Genomic DNA, 15,217 nt, shown 5'->3' with positions numbered 1-15,217 from the left:
GAAGTCCCCTTAAAAACCAAGTTTTTAATAAAGGGCATGATCTTGTAGTAGCCTAACCATTTTTCAATAATAACTGAAAACTTTGAAGACAACTGTCCGCGTTTACTTGTTTTTTTGTTTTTTTTTTTATTATTTTATTATTATTTATCTACGTTGAAGGCGAGTTTATTTTGGCGATAGTGACTGCTGTTACTTTCGTCCTTTACACACTAAATCAATAATATGCCTTCCACTGAGAAACAAATATTTTCAGTATTTTTTAGCTTGTTTTTTCATTCAATATATTTTTGTCCTTGTTACTGTAAAAAAGTGGGGGGGGGGGGGTGGGGGCTAAAGCCCCCCTAGCCCCACCCTCTGAGCGGTAATACGGTAAGTACGTGTGATTCTTCAACAGAGTTTTAAAAGTATTGTGCTTCTTCTTAAAGTTTGGAATTTATACCAGAAAGAGACTAGATGAGAACACAACAACTGGCTTTTCTCTCTTTTTTTCCGCCTTGGCGGGGGACTGGGAAAAATAAAAAACAAAAGGCCAGCGGAAACAAGAAAAACCTTATGCGCAGCGTTATCTTTACGCATTTTAAAATGGCGGAAGATTTGAGTTTTCGTGAAAGTAACTCCAAGGTCTTTTCTTAGCAAATGCAGCCAGAGAAATGAAAAAGTCGAAGTCAAATTCCAAAAGGAGTACTCATACTCCCGATCCTCGATTAATTTTCGAAGTTCAAAGCGTGCTGCGAGGGAGAATTTTTCATGGTGATATTCCGCCAGTACAGCATGGTTTGGAAGAACAGAAGAGGTTAGTAAACGGAGCCCTGTATCCTGCTCATTACGGACACCACTAGAGTGTTTATGGTTCCTACATAAAGCTCATATGTATTTGTTCATATTAACATGCCTAAAATACACTTTAATAGATTAAGCTTTCACAAATGAATTCTGTAATTGCATGCTTTAGGTACCTACAATCTTGGACAAAACTAGTTGAAACAAACACATTTCACGCATTGGGCTATTGCTTCCCCCCCCCCCCCCTGTGGGCGGTCTTTGTCTCCCCCCTCCGGTCCCCCCCCCCCCCGCGCACCTCCTCCCTTCCCCTTCCCCCCCGGGGCCGTCCCCCCCCCGCCCTCGCCCCTCTCTCCCGCCTCCCCCTCCCCCCTCCCCCCGCCCCCGCTTCTCACACGGGCCCCCCGGCCCCCCCCCCTGCCCCGCCCCTCTCCTCCGCTCCGCCCCCCTGCCGTCGTCCTCCACGTGTCACGGGTCCGCCGGGGCGTCCCGTCGCGCGCCCTCTCGGGTCGTGCCGGGGTGTGCGCTCCGGCCGGGCGTTGCCGTCTGGCTCGAGCAGTCACTCGTCATCTGTCTCCTTCACACGTTGGCTCAGGTTGGGTCTCTCGCACTCTCTCGCCCTCTTCCCCCGTCAATCCCCCCCTGTTCCACTTTCCTCACAGTCGGAACAAGCATGCCCATTTTTGACAAATGTCCTGACTTCCAAGCGGGTAAAAAGATTTTATCCCCCTCTCCCCCTACTCAATGTTGTTTCTTGAGGTTTGTGGCTCGACAGGCTTTGTTTTGAAAACACTACAGCATTAACAACATTGAAATGGGGGGAGGGGGTTGCAAAACTGAACTCTGTTAGCTAAATTAGTTGAAATTTCCTATAAGTGTTTCAACAGTTTTGTCCAAGACTATAGCGTATCCAATCAAACAATCGGTAATCGAACCCAATCCAACACTAATCGTTCCATTTGGTTTGGAAATCGAACATAATTGAACTCACAATAAAATTTGGTCAATAGAACAAAATGGATTTTGTTTTATTAATACGGACACCTCTCTAATACAGACACTTTGCTCTGTCCGTTCGGTGTCCGTATTGGAGAGGTTCACCCGGCCTGTATAATTTTATTGGGAGGGTGCATTGGTAACCTAAACAATACCTGCGCTGGAGGCCAAAGAGAACCCAGCATGAGAGTAAAGTTCTATTGTAAATTACAAATTATAGTGAAGATTTCAGAGTTGGTCCAGAGAAACGTTAAGTTCACCTTTATTTATCACTAGAGAGTTGCTGGATCTCATCAAGAGGTGTGTGCAATATGGAGAGAACAATTCTGTTTTGTTGATTGGTCCGAGAGGAAGTGGAAAGTCCCTGGTATGTTTTATCAAAACGTGTCCTGTTTTTGCCTTTGTGTACATAATAATATTCTGTAGTGTCAATTTTAATGTATTCTTTTTAAAAATGTAATCCACTTCATTTAAAGTTACTGAACCGAGGATGCAAATGTACAAGTGCTGTAGATCGATTGAGGAACAAATGCCATTTTGCCAAATCTTCTTCTTTGACAACACGAAAAAATTATTAGCTTCTAATTAACCAAACAGCTCAAGGGCCTTAATTTCCAGCCAGTATATTATTTCAGTTTACAGCGAAATGTGAACTCTGAAATTCAAAATCCAACTGATGATTGCGTTTTTCACTGCCATCAATCATAATTATGGTGACAGCCAACAAGCCATGAAAAACAGAAAGAAACAAAATGAGTCGAAATCTACCAATCACAACTAAAAGACGTGACATTTTGACCCCGTTGAAGTGAACATCAGTTTTCCGAGAGGTCCGCTGAGATGATTGACAGCAGCAAAAAGCGTAAACTGTTGATTGAGGGTTGAATTTCAGAGTTCGCATAACACTTAAAACCGCACTAAATGCAAAAAGAAAATGTAATGCTTTTGAGTAATTTCAGTGAAAAAAATCTTAATCAATAGGATTTCACCACTGACTGTGCTTCTTCATCAACTGGTTTGAACCCAAATACAGTGCAGGTCAGACTTCCCTTAAAGAAAAGTTTACTTTGATGAAGTGAGGATAGGCAGGGAAACAAGTACGAACATTTTTTTCGAAAGCCTATTAGGATCACTTGGCAGTAAAAGTCCGACAAACAGGTGATACATTACAGTTGACACTGACAGTGAAAGTTACCAATTGCCTTCAGAAAACGAAAACCCTTTGTATATTTATGGTTTTTTCTTTGGTTTTTTTCCCAGTTTGTTTTCTCCCTTTGTTTCGATTGGTGATACAGACAATGAATCAAGCTGGATTCCGTTACCAAGCATCACTCTCTCACCTCTTACGACACCTCATGTCCGTCCTCTGCCGCTCTCCTGGGACACCTCTGTCGACAGTGGGCCGTCCCAACAAAGTCTGTTGAGGTGATGTATATCAAAACACTACCACAGTCACCTTGCTCTTACAAAGTCATACTGCTTGCTCCATGGTGTTTCACTGCTTTTTATGACAAGCTCGCAACTTTAGCAGTATCAATTTCAGAATTCTTAATTTTATTTTCTTTCAGCTAGTTAAAACTATTCTTGAAGACTTGTCAAAAACAAAAGGAGTGAAACAAAACATGCTGGAAGTGAATTTGAATGGTAGGAGAATAGTGAAACGTATCATTTGCACATTTCATTCTTTGGGATCCAGTTAAAAAAATGTGGTTAAATGAAATTTAAGCTAAGTTAAACTTGAGACAGTTGTCTAGCAGTTTCCCTTCTAAGTATTGGGGGCCGTCGCTTAACCTCGCAGGGGCTGGGGGATTTTACAGCTCCCCTGTTGAGGTCAGGTCATTTTGCTTGTGTTGCCTCCCTCTAGTAGGTATAGGGAAAGTATAGTTAGTTCTCCTCTGATTAGCAGTATGATGGTGCCTGGGTGGATGCCACTCACAGGGTTGTCATGGTTACCAGATGCACTCGGATGTAGTTCTTGGCGGCACCAACCTCTCAGGCACCTCCCCCACTCTCATCTTTTGTTGATGAGTTTAATTACACATAAGAGGAAGAGAAAGTTGTTTATGTGATTAAGTGAACAAACATAGCCCTACCCCGGGGGGTACTCCCTTGTGGCCTTTGGTTGTGCCGCCCGTGGGTTGGTTTTGGGTCTCGTCCTTGGTCTTTGCTCCTTTTGGCTGTGTTCCCCTTGTCCTCCTTCTTGCTTCGCCCCTCGTCTCTTCGTCAGGTGGCGTTTGTTGTGTCTTGCCGTGCGCGGTGCCGTTTTTGGGTCGTCGGCGTCTCCCCCCTGGGTGTCTTTTCGTGGGCCTTGGGTTCATTTCGCTCTCCTGGGTCGGGTGCCTTGGCCCCCCCTTCGTTGGGCCCCCCCCCCGGGCCCTACCACCAGTTTGTTGTCTCTTTTCTCACCCGCCCTGTACACCACTCAATTAACTTATGGAAATAACATTATTTTATGAATTGACAGGTCTTGTTCAAACTGATGACAGGGCAGCCTTGTTAGAAATAACAAGACAACTACAACTAGAAAACACAGTAGGAGACAAAGTATTTGTAAGTGTTTTTAATTGATTCTGTTTTTCCTGTACAGTGAAACTTATTCTTTACCTTGTCTTTTCTGTCTTTTATTTATTCGTGGTTAGTTAGTTGATTTATGTCATATTTATTTGTAAAAGTTTGCTCAACCCTCAAATTTGATGTTTTACTTTCCAGGGTTCCTTTGCTGAAAACCTTGCCTTTTTACTTGATTCCCTGAAGAGTGGTGAGTAGACAGTTTTGACCAGATTCTAGTTTTTAAGCGATGACTTTTACTTAATGTCGGCATGCTTGGGGGGTTTCCAGATTACAACCCCCCAGGTCCTCTCCTTCCATTCACTGGATCTTTTAAACTTTACAGTTTTGTGAAGAATGGTTTATCTGCAGTAGTATAATAGTTTGTGCAGTGTGATTGATAATGCGTGCGGACAGACTCCAAGTGTTCATTTCCTTGTGGTATTTGTGAGGGAGAATACGTCTTTGCAACTTCTATTTTCAGCAAACTGTGTCTTTTAGAAAATCAGTTATTGGATTCAGTTAGAAAAAAATATGCATAACCATAACATTCGAAAATCTAATGATCACAGTGAACTTATTTGAAGATAATCTAATGTGCATTATCAGAATATAAGTAAACAGAATTCGAAATCAATGAAGCAGCTCTACATTCAAAGTAGTGTAAACAAGACGGCATTTGACCTTAGTGCTACTAGTTCATACCCACGCTGGGTATTGAATGTCGTTTATGAAAATATGTGACTCTTAGATGTGACGCAAATTTTGTTAAACAGCAGCAACAACAACAGGATATCAAAAATAATGTAAGATTCCTGTAAGATTATTTTGTTTTTTATTTAACATTCCTGAGATTCTGGAGAGTCAGTCAAATGGCACTCTTCACAAGTTGTCAGCTACTTTTATTTACGTTAATTTTTTTTGAAAACATTAAAGAGGCGCTTGTTAAACGTCATTGCTTCTGCATGCATTGCATGTTGTCTATTTATTCTTATGATATTTGAAAACTTGGCAAATTAATGGTATCTCTTACATAGTTAAATTTTAATTTTTGGCTTAATTTTTTTCAAAGCTTTCACAGATTGCCTTCATTGAAAGTGTTATTAATATTTTCTTGAGAATAAATAAAGCCCACTGTTTTGTTCTTTGTTTCTTCAGGTGGGCAGGAAAGCCAGTCAATCCTGTTTATCCTCGATGAGTTTGACCTGTTTACAAACCACAAGAACCAGTTATTGTTATACAATTTATTTGATGTGTCACAGTCAGCCCAGACCCCAATATGTGTTATCGGACTCACTTGTAGACTGGTAGGACTTGCTCCTGGATAGTTAGATACCCTTAGGGAAATGTAAACTGCTACACTACAATCCTGGGATAACTAACTTAGTTAGATATAATGAACCTCTGCATGAAAGAAATTGACTTAAAAACTTGTCAACCATGCTTGCACTTTTTGCATGTCATCAAGATTTTTCACTTTTTACAATTCACAATCTTCTTGTTTTGTAGTTCTTAATACCTTTTATACAGGTCAAAACAGAGAAAACATCTAACCAGGACTTTAAAAAACTGACTTGAATTCCAGCTTGCCCCTTGGACTGAAGCAAGTCTCAAATTTTATTTGCACAGTTTACAGTTGCATGCTTGTTTCAGTAAACTTTTAATTTTTTCAAATCAGGATTTAGTCAGCAGATTGCTTGCCTGGGTCTTGCCCTTTGGGCAAGTGAGAGAAAAAGTTACTTGCCAACAGGACTTTTTTCCAGCCCTGCTAACTACTGCTGAAAAGTTTGGGTGTTGATTTCAAAATTTTACACAGTCAATAAAATATTGATTTAATTTTCCAGGAGTTGCAGAGTAAAGGGGTACATAAAGCACAGGTAAATGATTTTACATTCCATATCATGAAATATGTTTCCTTGTCTTCTAGATCCGGTATCTGTTTTTATTTTCAGGATGTTGTAGAACTGCTTGAAAAAAGAGTGAAGTCAAGATTCTCTCATCGACAGATCCATCTATTCAACTCAGAGACATTTGAAGATTATTTGCAAGTAGTAAGGTGTTAATTTCACTTTGGTGTCATATTGGAAGCTTTTTTTGCAGTCTAAACTATTTTAAAAAAAAAAAAAAAAAAAAAAAAAAAAAAAAAAAAAAAAAAAAAAAAAAAAAAAAAAAAAAAAAAAAAAAAAAAAAAACACCAAAATTAAAAAAAAATTTAAAAAAAAAAAAAAAAAAAAAAAATAAAAATTTTTATTTTCATTAAAAAATGAGAAAAAAAAATTGTCCTACTGCCGCTTATTTTTATTGTTAAACTATTTTAATTTGCTCTAAACAATTATTAGTTTGTCCAAACAGTAATTATTATTATTCACTGAATTATCAGTATTATCTTATTAGACAGTAGTATTATTGAAGCTTGGGCCACTGAGTTTGCAGGATATTCCGGTAAAATGTAAATTTTACACTTCAGTGCAGTTCAGGTTAAACAGCTGCATGCTGTCCAATCCCCTGAAAGTACCTAGTACTGTACATAGATTCCAGGACTTTTTGCAGGTTTCAGGACTTGCAAATGTGGCTAAAATCAGATAAAGTTTATTTCAAGCCCACTGTCAGAGCGCTCTGGCAGCAAATAATTTTAATTAATAATTATAATAAAAGAGAAGTTTATTTAGAAGTTTAATGTTTTAGCAATGAAATTACTTATCTTAGTTAATATGTTTGCGTATTTTTTTTTTTAATTCATAGTATATGTATTTTGCTTTTCTGGATCAGCTTTTCAGATTCAGTTTCCCCCTGCTGTTTCCTCCCACTATTTTTTTTTTTATTATTATTATTTTTCTTTTTTTTTAAATATTTTTTGTAATGTTGAAATCTAATAAATAAATAAATAAATAAATAAATATTTATTTATATTTTTCCTTTATCAAAGCAGATCCTGTTTCTGTACCAAAGATAGTCCAAAACCACTAACACCCCTCAAATCTTTCAGGTCTATTTTAACATTACCATCAAACTTCAAAGATAGACAGTTTGCTCAAGCCTGGAGTTCTCACATCACAGTAAGTGTTAAATATTTTTCAAGCCACTGGCTATCTTTTGTATAATCACACACCTTACCTTTTTTCTTTCATATAAATACTACAATACACACAAAGCTGGAATTGAAGGTAATTGAACTGTTTCATGACTAAGCAAGGAGAAAGCTTGCAACGACCTCAAAGTACCAAAATTTTTTAATGTAGTCTAACTAACTGTTTGCAGCAAATGAAGACTGTTGTTTGTAATCAAATTTCTGCAAAAATGTTGTGTCTCTAGGATTTGCTAGAAGATAAGGAAGCTCTGGCTGTTCTAAAGAGTCAATTCAGCATAACAAAAGATGTTAGAAGCTTGCATCGATTACTGGTAAGTCTTGTTTGCTAGCTCTCTATAAAATCAAGTGCAAGGCTTCATATTGTAACTCTCTCAAGTGTTGGATGGAATGCTAATTCCATTCAGTTAATTCCCTAGCATTTTGACTGGTTTCCCTAATACATGTATTTTGATGACATATTAAAAAGATTGAAATAATCATATAACCGGTATGTGAATCGGATGAGATGTAAAGTGAAAATTTTAGAGATGTAAAATTTTTCTGGTTTCTTTCTTTGTAATTTATTTAATTGCTTCACTGTGAGGATCATTTCTTCACATATCTGCAGTTCACATTATGAATTATTTCATATACATAGAGGATATTACATGGTTGCACGGAGATATAAAATTATTTCTAGTGTTCAAATCGATATCTCACGAGTGAGCGCAGCGAACGAGTTAGATATCAATTTGAAACGAGAGATAAATTTCATATCTCCAAGCAACCATGTAACATTCTGTTTATTATATAAACCTACTAATTACAATGTTTTTGATGATTTTCCGAAGATTTCCGAAGATTTGCAAAATGCTGTCCGAAGGTCGTACAAATGTTTCAAACATTTCCCGAACTTCCGAATTTCAAAATATCCGAAGATTGCCGAGGAAGATCTAAAATGTTACAACTTAATATTGGTTTACTTTGGCTCATTCAGCATTGAAACAGGGCAAACTTTTCAGACAACATCGATATCTTCACGAAAACTAACTTTGTTCTCACATTTGCACGCATGTATTACTTTCACGAGATAACTACTTTATTACCTCACTCCTATGTGGTGCTTCAATATTCAGTTGGTTGAGCATCGACCTCACTCCAATCCCGTAACAATTTTCTGGTTTCTTTCCAAAACACTCAGATCTTCTCACTTACATTTTTGGTGTTTCCCATTATACTCCTGGGTGAAGACAGGCACTCTGAGAGTAATCATAAAATTATTTTCTTGCGGCTTTCTCTCGTCCTTCGCATTTCTTTTTCCCTATAGGTCTTAGTAGAAACTAAACGGACTGCAGTTAGTTTTCCTTACTTATTTCGTAGAAATATGCAAAAAAGATTTTGCCAAATTGGCGCAATATTCCGTTTGGCTGATTTTATGAAAGTTTGATCGCCTCGTGCGTAACTGCCGCTGTTTATTGATATTTCATAACATTTATAATGTCTTTAGGTATTTAGTGTATGACTGAGCGAAAAATAAAACAAATGGAGATTTATTTTTAGCCTGAAACGGGGATAAATCCAAGGCAAAATTTGCAAATGAGTAGCGAGCGAAATTATGCAGTAAAATCTGCCATTTTTTTCTATGTGCGATAACTTAAAATATCGTAAAAAAATTTTTATGGGTTAACTAGAATTTATCGACTAGGATATTCAAAAAAATCTCTGGGGAAAAGGTTTTTAGTGGCCCGCTTTGGCCTTTGTTTATCATTAGTTTTGCCGTAAATCAGAAAAATGTAAATAATAGCGTGACACTGCTTGTCACAATACCCGCTGACAGTTTCACAATTTCCTGTATTTTAAATAATCTAATCATTTTAAAATACACGAAAAGGATAGATGTCACATGCCAAATGTAAATGGAAAGGAAACTTTTACTTGTTTTATACCAATATCGCGAGTGGCTGTGCTGTTAAGTGTTCTTCAGCTGAAATTCAGAACCAGGCAAATGTACGTGCTTTGTCTACTTTTCATTAAAGTAATTCAGAAGAATTCAAAAGGGCTTAGTTAAGATTTTTTTCTTCCTATTGCACCACTCATGACAGAGTTTGTGACCAGGGCGTTCTGCTACAAGGGAAATGATAATTTTTGTCGCTCCTTTTATACTTCATTTAATAATCCTCAAAAACACCTAATACAAATGTCAGATTTAATAGCCGTGAGCGTAACTAACCAACTTACAATGGTTTCTCACACTTCAATTTGTTACAATTTTTATGGTGAAATTAACTGTCACTTACAACGATATGAAATTTTTATAAAAGTATCTGCTAGAGTTCAAATCTTTTGGTTAGATAGAGAATTCACTGGTAAAGGTAACATGGATTAGCACAAATATTCCGGGAATATTGGAAACAAAGTATGCCTTACTAGGCATACTTTTATAGATGTCCCTTCTTTCACTCCTTTCGTTCATGCATGATCATTGTAGGGATATTTTTAGATCTAGTAAATTTCTGTTCTAGTATAGATCACTGAATTGCAGGAATTTTCAACTCTATTCACCTAATCAGTGCCAACTAGACTCAATCCCACCTCCCATCCTGCTGTCCACATAAAGCGGTTTCAGTTCCATAAAAAATCAACATTGTTTTAAATGCAAAACTTTTCTACAAATTCGTAGGTGGGATTATTGCAACGAGCCTGTGGCATATCAGTGGCCGGGAAGGACGGGGGTGTTTTAAAGGGCTTTCAGAGCGGAGTTTTAAAATATTGCGAAAACCTACGTGTATGTAAAGCACGAACTTTGCTGGTTTTCACTTGAAGCAGGTACCAGACTTCATTACCCCTTGAAGCTTATCGATGCAAGGTTTCTTTTGGGTCAAGTTATCATGATCATAACATGGGAAGCACCAATATCGCTAGATATTGCCAATAAGTATTTCATATTAAAAACAATTATATTTGTAGACATGTTACCTCGCTGTTGATAAAGCGGATAAAAATAGCTTTTTTAACAGTACCTACTAACTCCACATCCCATCCCTCTTATAGGAAGGGAAAGGCCCACCTTCTTCACCGATCCTTTGGCGTCCCCTTTGTTCGGACGTATACAAAACATGGACCCGGGTCCATGAACCGCCCCTGTGGACCCGGTCCATGGACCACCTTGTGGACCCGGTCCATGGACCACCCCTAATTTTCGAAAGAAAATCAAGTGTAGAATGGGGACAGGGTATGAATTGACGGCAGGTACTAAAAACAAAACAACGAAATGAAACACTTAAACGAAATGACAAAACCAAAGTAGGAAACCACTGAACGACCAAAACGAAACCGCCGAAACGGTTGAAACGAGCGAAACGAAACATAATCACTGAAACATTACCATTAGCGAAAGCTACCTAAACAGGCTAACCTGAGTGTTATTCAGGTTAGCCTGAATAACACAGTCATCACTTCGACATTTTGTGGAGTGGTAAACATCGCCGCACGAGCAAGTATTAACTCAATTTCACTTTCCACATCATGGAATTGAAAGAGTGACTTGTGTTGTGCTACATTTGTAGTGCACGATAAAAGTGGGACGATCTCCGTAGACTGCTTTCTGTCTCTGCGATCAAAGGAGCACTGACCACCAACTAATGACTTAAAAGAACAACAAGCATTCATCTTGTTCGAAGAGTCGTGTTTACTGAAGTGAGGAATTGTCGGATAAGGACGTGTTTTCAAACTTAGATAATTTAATTTAAAATTTGCTTATCGCAAGTAAAATCGATTTAGGACTGATCAAATATTGCGTTGAATTCTGGTGCTAATCATTTTCGAAGTTTCAGTTCATTGAAATGTACTATTCGGGCAAAAAAACGTAGAACTCTGAATATAACTTAAAAAGCTATAAGGCAATTGTATGTTTTCTGTTAGATCTTATACCATAAAGGTGTTTATAGCCCTCAGTAATACCTTCAGTGTTGATACTGTTAGTAAATAATTCTAACCAACATTTTTTTGTTTTATATTTTGCTTCGGTTATAGGCCAGGATAATAATTGTAAAATATCGGCACTCTGATACAAAAAGAAACAACAACGCATCAACGAACAAAATCAACATCATTGCACTCCGGCGGCAAATATTATAATTTAATTATTTGCTAGTTCCCTTCAGATCACGTAAAGAAATAAAAAAAATATTGCCTCGTTGTTACGTTTTATAATTGAACTGAGAATGCTTTTTATTTATACGACCGGTTTTTTAAAATGATCGAGGGGTTAACAGCTTAAAACTACTAACACAGAATTTCGCTTGGTTAAACCTTACCGACGGGCCGTCTAGCATGTTGTGATAAAGAGCGTGTTAAGATCACGCAATTATTTCAAAACGGATAAAGGGAAAATCTCTTATTGCTTTTACCTTTTCAAAGAGTTCAGCACATGACCGTTTCTGTACTTGGGTTGTTTAAAAGTATTTGTTTCAAAAAGATAATTTCCCTCGCGCTTTACTAGCCTTGTCACGTAATTCCTGTCACGCTAAAACGGCAGATTTTCGGCGAAATTAGTAATAAGTACAGGCCAAAGCGGGCCACTTAAAACCTTTTTCCCAGAGATTTTTTACGATATCCTATCAGATGGGTGTCTCTTTAACCCATAAAATGTATACTCACGTTATTTTAAGTTATCGCACATAGAAAAAAATGGCAAAGTTTTACTGCATAATTTCGCTCGCGACCCAATTGCAAATTTTGCCTATCATTTTATCCCCATTTCAGGCTCAAAATTAATCTCGAATTGTTTTATTTTTCGCTCAGTCATACAATCAAGACCTAAAGAGAATATAAATACTATTGAAAGATCCATAAACAGCGGCAGTAAAATGCGCGAGGCGATCAAATTTTCAAAAAAATCAGTCAAACCGGAAGTGGATTTTGAGCCCAATTGGAGCGAAATCTTTTTTGACATATTTCTACGAAAGGAAAATGTATTAGGAAAAACTAACTACGGTCCGTTTAGTTTCTAACCAGGACCTATCTATGGACAAAATATGAGCGAAAACGTGCATTCCATTTGTACCGCTGTCTGGTTGATAATTCTAGGAAGTCGCACATAAGAATGCAACACAAGGGCCCAGAGTTAAGCAAAATATCCATTAGGTTGCCGCCCCTTCCAGTAAGCTGAATATTATTTATGAGTACCAGCTTTATGAGCCAATACACTAAAACAACAGCCAGGGTTATCTAACGTAGCCAGCTGCTGGCTAAAATCACCATTAACTTCATTGTCTGGGCTGTCTACTCTGATTCTTCTGATTCTTTAGAAAAATTTGGCAAAATCAGCCACCTACTGAAACAACAGACCTTTCTAAACCTTAAAATTTAAAAAAGGTTATTTGATTTGATTTGCCGTTGTTTAGCTCTCAACCCTGAGGTGACTTAACCTTAAGCCGTTTTTTATGTTGCAGGCCTTTCCAGTTTGCAGCCTTTCTCAGGATCATCTCTTTATAGAACCAAAGGACTTGGTTGATGCACAGACAAAACTTGGTGTGGACTGCAAGGCAGCAATGTTGTGTGGTATAATACCTATTTCTGTAAAGGGTTCGCATGCGCCTTGAAAGTCCTTGAAAGCCCTTGAATCTCAAAATAAAAATTCAAGGCCTTGAAAGTCCTTGAAATTGGTTTTCGGTCCTTAAAAGTCCTTGATTTTTTTTTATTGAACATCAAAAGGCTTCAAGGCAATGAGAAGACCGCCAAAATAAGCGATTTTTTTAGTTCTTCAGCAAGCACATCAACGGCACAACAGACTGGAAATCGTTTGATTTGGGGTAAATTTCATGAAAAAAGTCCTTGAAATTTCCAAGAAAAGTCCTGGAAAGTCCTTGAAAAGTCCTTGAATGTTTGGCCTTAAAAAGTGTACGAACCCTGTCTGTACAGTTTTATTTTTCCATTACATATTGCTATTTTCCTTGTTACTGGTAATTATTATATTAAACTTTCAACAAAAGTGGCCAAAAATCTCAGTTGATCTGTACACAGTCTAGAAGAACTAATATGTCATTTCACAGCAGACTGTTGCACTAGTCTCAAGTTTGAACAAACATTGTGAGAAAAAAATACAATCTGACAACAAGATTATAAGTTTGGCAACTCTATAAATATTTATTTTTTTTTTTTCTAGTTTCTCATAATTTTCGGGGATGTCTATTTATTGATGCTATGATACAAAGATGAACTTACTGTATGACTGATGAATTAATTTTTTCAGCTGATGTTGGTGATGTTGTAACTCTTGTGACTTGTGTTTAGGTATTTCAGTGTTGGAGCTGTGCCTAATCATTGCTATGAAGCACTTGATTACAATATATGATGGAGAACCTTTCAACTTCGAGATGGTATACAAAGGTATTAATAAGTACGCGCTTTTATTTAAATAAGGGAAAAATGGACCGCTGGTCAAAGGGAACACAGGCTCTGGAAACGAGATTGAATGTAGGTCAGAGAGCTGCAAGCCAGGGTTTAAAAAACTTTCATTTTTTCCAAACTTTTTTGAAGGTTTTTTTTATTAGGATATGCTGTAAACAAGTAGCATCCATCTTTTCCTTTTATAAAATAGGTCCAACAAAATGCAATCATTTTGATGCTTTATAAAGTTCTGTGTTTACATACCCTCAGACAAACAACTACACAAACAATCAAAGTGCATATTTTATATTAATTTATTTTTAATTTGATATTGTTCTTCTTTAATGAAGCATTTTATTGGCAACGTTTTTTATTTGTTTACAGAATATCAAAAATTTGCCCAAAAGAAAGGATTTACTGTCCAGTCCTTTGAAAAGCCTGTTGTTTTAAAGGTATGTTTTCAGTATTTTAGCTCACCGGGTTTTTTTTTCCCCCCCCCCCCCTTTAAAAAGCTTTTTGGGTGGGAAAATGCAATTTTCTTGGCGCGCCCAAAACCCCTTGGAAGGACCACATGGACACTGTATAGCCTAAACCCACACCTCTTGATTTTGAATCTAATACAATAGGCCTTTTTAAATTCTGTGATCAAATGTTTCACATTGTGAAGCCATGTACTCACATTGATTCTCTGTTTTTTGCTCTCTTTAAGGCTTTTGAACACCTAACAGCCTTGGAGTTTGTGAAATCAATTGACAGCATAGCAAAAAATACTCCAAAAGAATACAGACTTGTCACCCTGTTAGTTGATCCAATGCAAATAAATGACGCACTTCAGAGATACCCTGATTGTCCAACAGAAGTCAAGCAATGGGCAATGAGTGCCATTGTATGAGTTGTTAAAGGGGCTCATATTCGCCGTGATATATTTGGGGGGTGGGTAAATAGAATAACACAAGTTATACAGTGTAAAAGTGATTTTTTTTTTCTTTGCAAATGTTTTGTCAGACTCTTAATTTATTTTTGTCACTTTAAGTAAATAAATATGACAGCTGTTTTGTAATTTTGTGTTCATTTTATTACCCTTTCATTCATGCTTATGACTTGTTGGAAAGTTCTCCTGTTTTTTTGTTTTGTTTTTTGTTTTTTACATCTCAGTTACCCAAGGCAATTTCATCCCATGCCCCCACTCCCATTTAGTCTAAGGCTTTTGAAAACTAAGGCACCCAGGGGTGTACAAAATTGGAGCTTAATGGTTCGACTTGATGGCTCAAAAGGAATTTATGTAAACCTTATTTTTGTACACTGAATTAAGACAACAAAAACCAGCTCAACTGTACAAACTACAAAGAGGAGGGCAATTTTGATAAATTTAAATTCTAGCTTGGCTCAAAGGCAATGGGGAATAAAACAAACAAAATGATCTATTCACCCCTTGAC

At 37.3% G+C, this 15,217-nt stretch overlaps 1 protein-coding gene across 1 annotated transcript; it reads left to right on the top strand.

Moving 5' to 3' along the window:
- Positions 1-576: 576 nt before the first annotated feature.
- LOC144661498 (origin recognition complex subunit 4-like) lies at positions 577-14,840 on the top strand. Its single transcript, XM_078522281.1, has 13 exons — positions 577-793; positions 2,053-2,143; positions 3,345-3,420; positions 4,241-4,326; positions 4,486-4,534; positions 5,482-5,630; positions 6,276-6,379; positions 7,310-7,379; positions 7,636-7,722; positions 12,844-12,952; positions 13,685-13,780; positions 14,165-14,232; positions 14,490-14,840. The coding sequence occupies exons 1-13, from the start codon at positions 651-653 to the stop codon at positions 14,670-14,672; spliced, it is 1,311 nt and encodes a 436-aa protein (XP_078378407.1). The 5' UTR covers positions 577-650; the 3' UTR covers positions 14,673-14,840.
- Positions 14,841-15,217: the final 377 nt, after the last annotated feature.

The sequence above is a fragment of the Oculina patagonica genome, chromosome 7 (assembly GCF_052425735.1).
Source record: "Oculina patagonica isolate OP01 chromosome 7, crgOcupat, whole genome shotgun sequence".
NCBI classification, from domain to species: domain Eukaryota; kingdom Metazoa; phylum Cnidaria; class Anthozoa; order Scleractinia; family Oculinidae; genus Oculina; species Oculina patagonica.
Note: the sequence above shows the minus strand (reverse complement) of the source record. Positions and strands in the feature narration are given on the sequence as shown.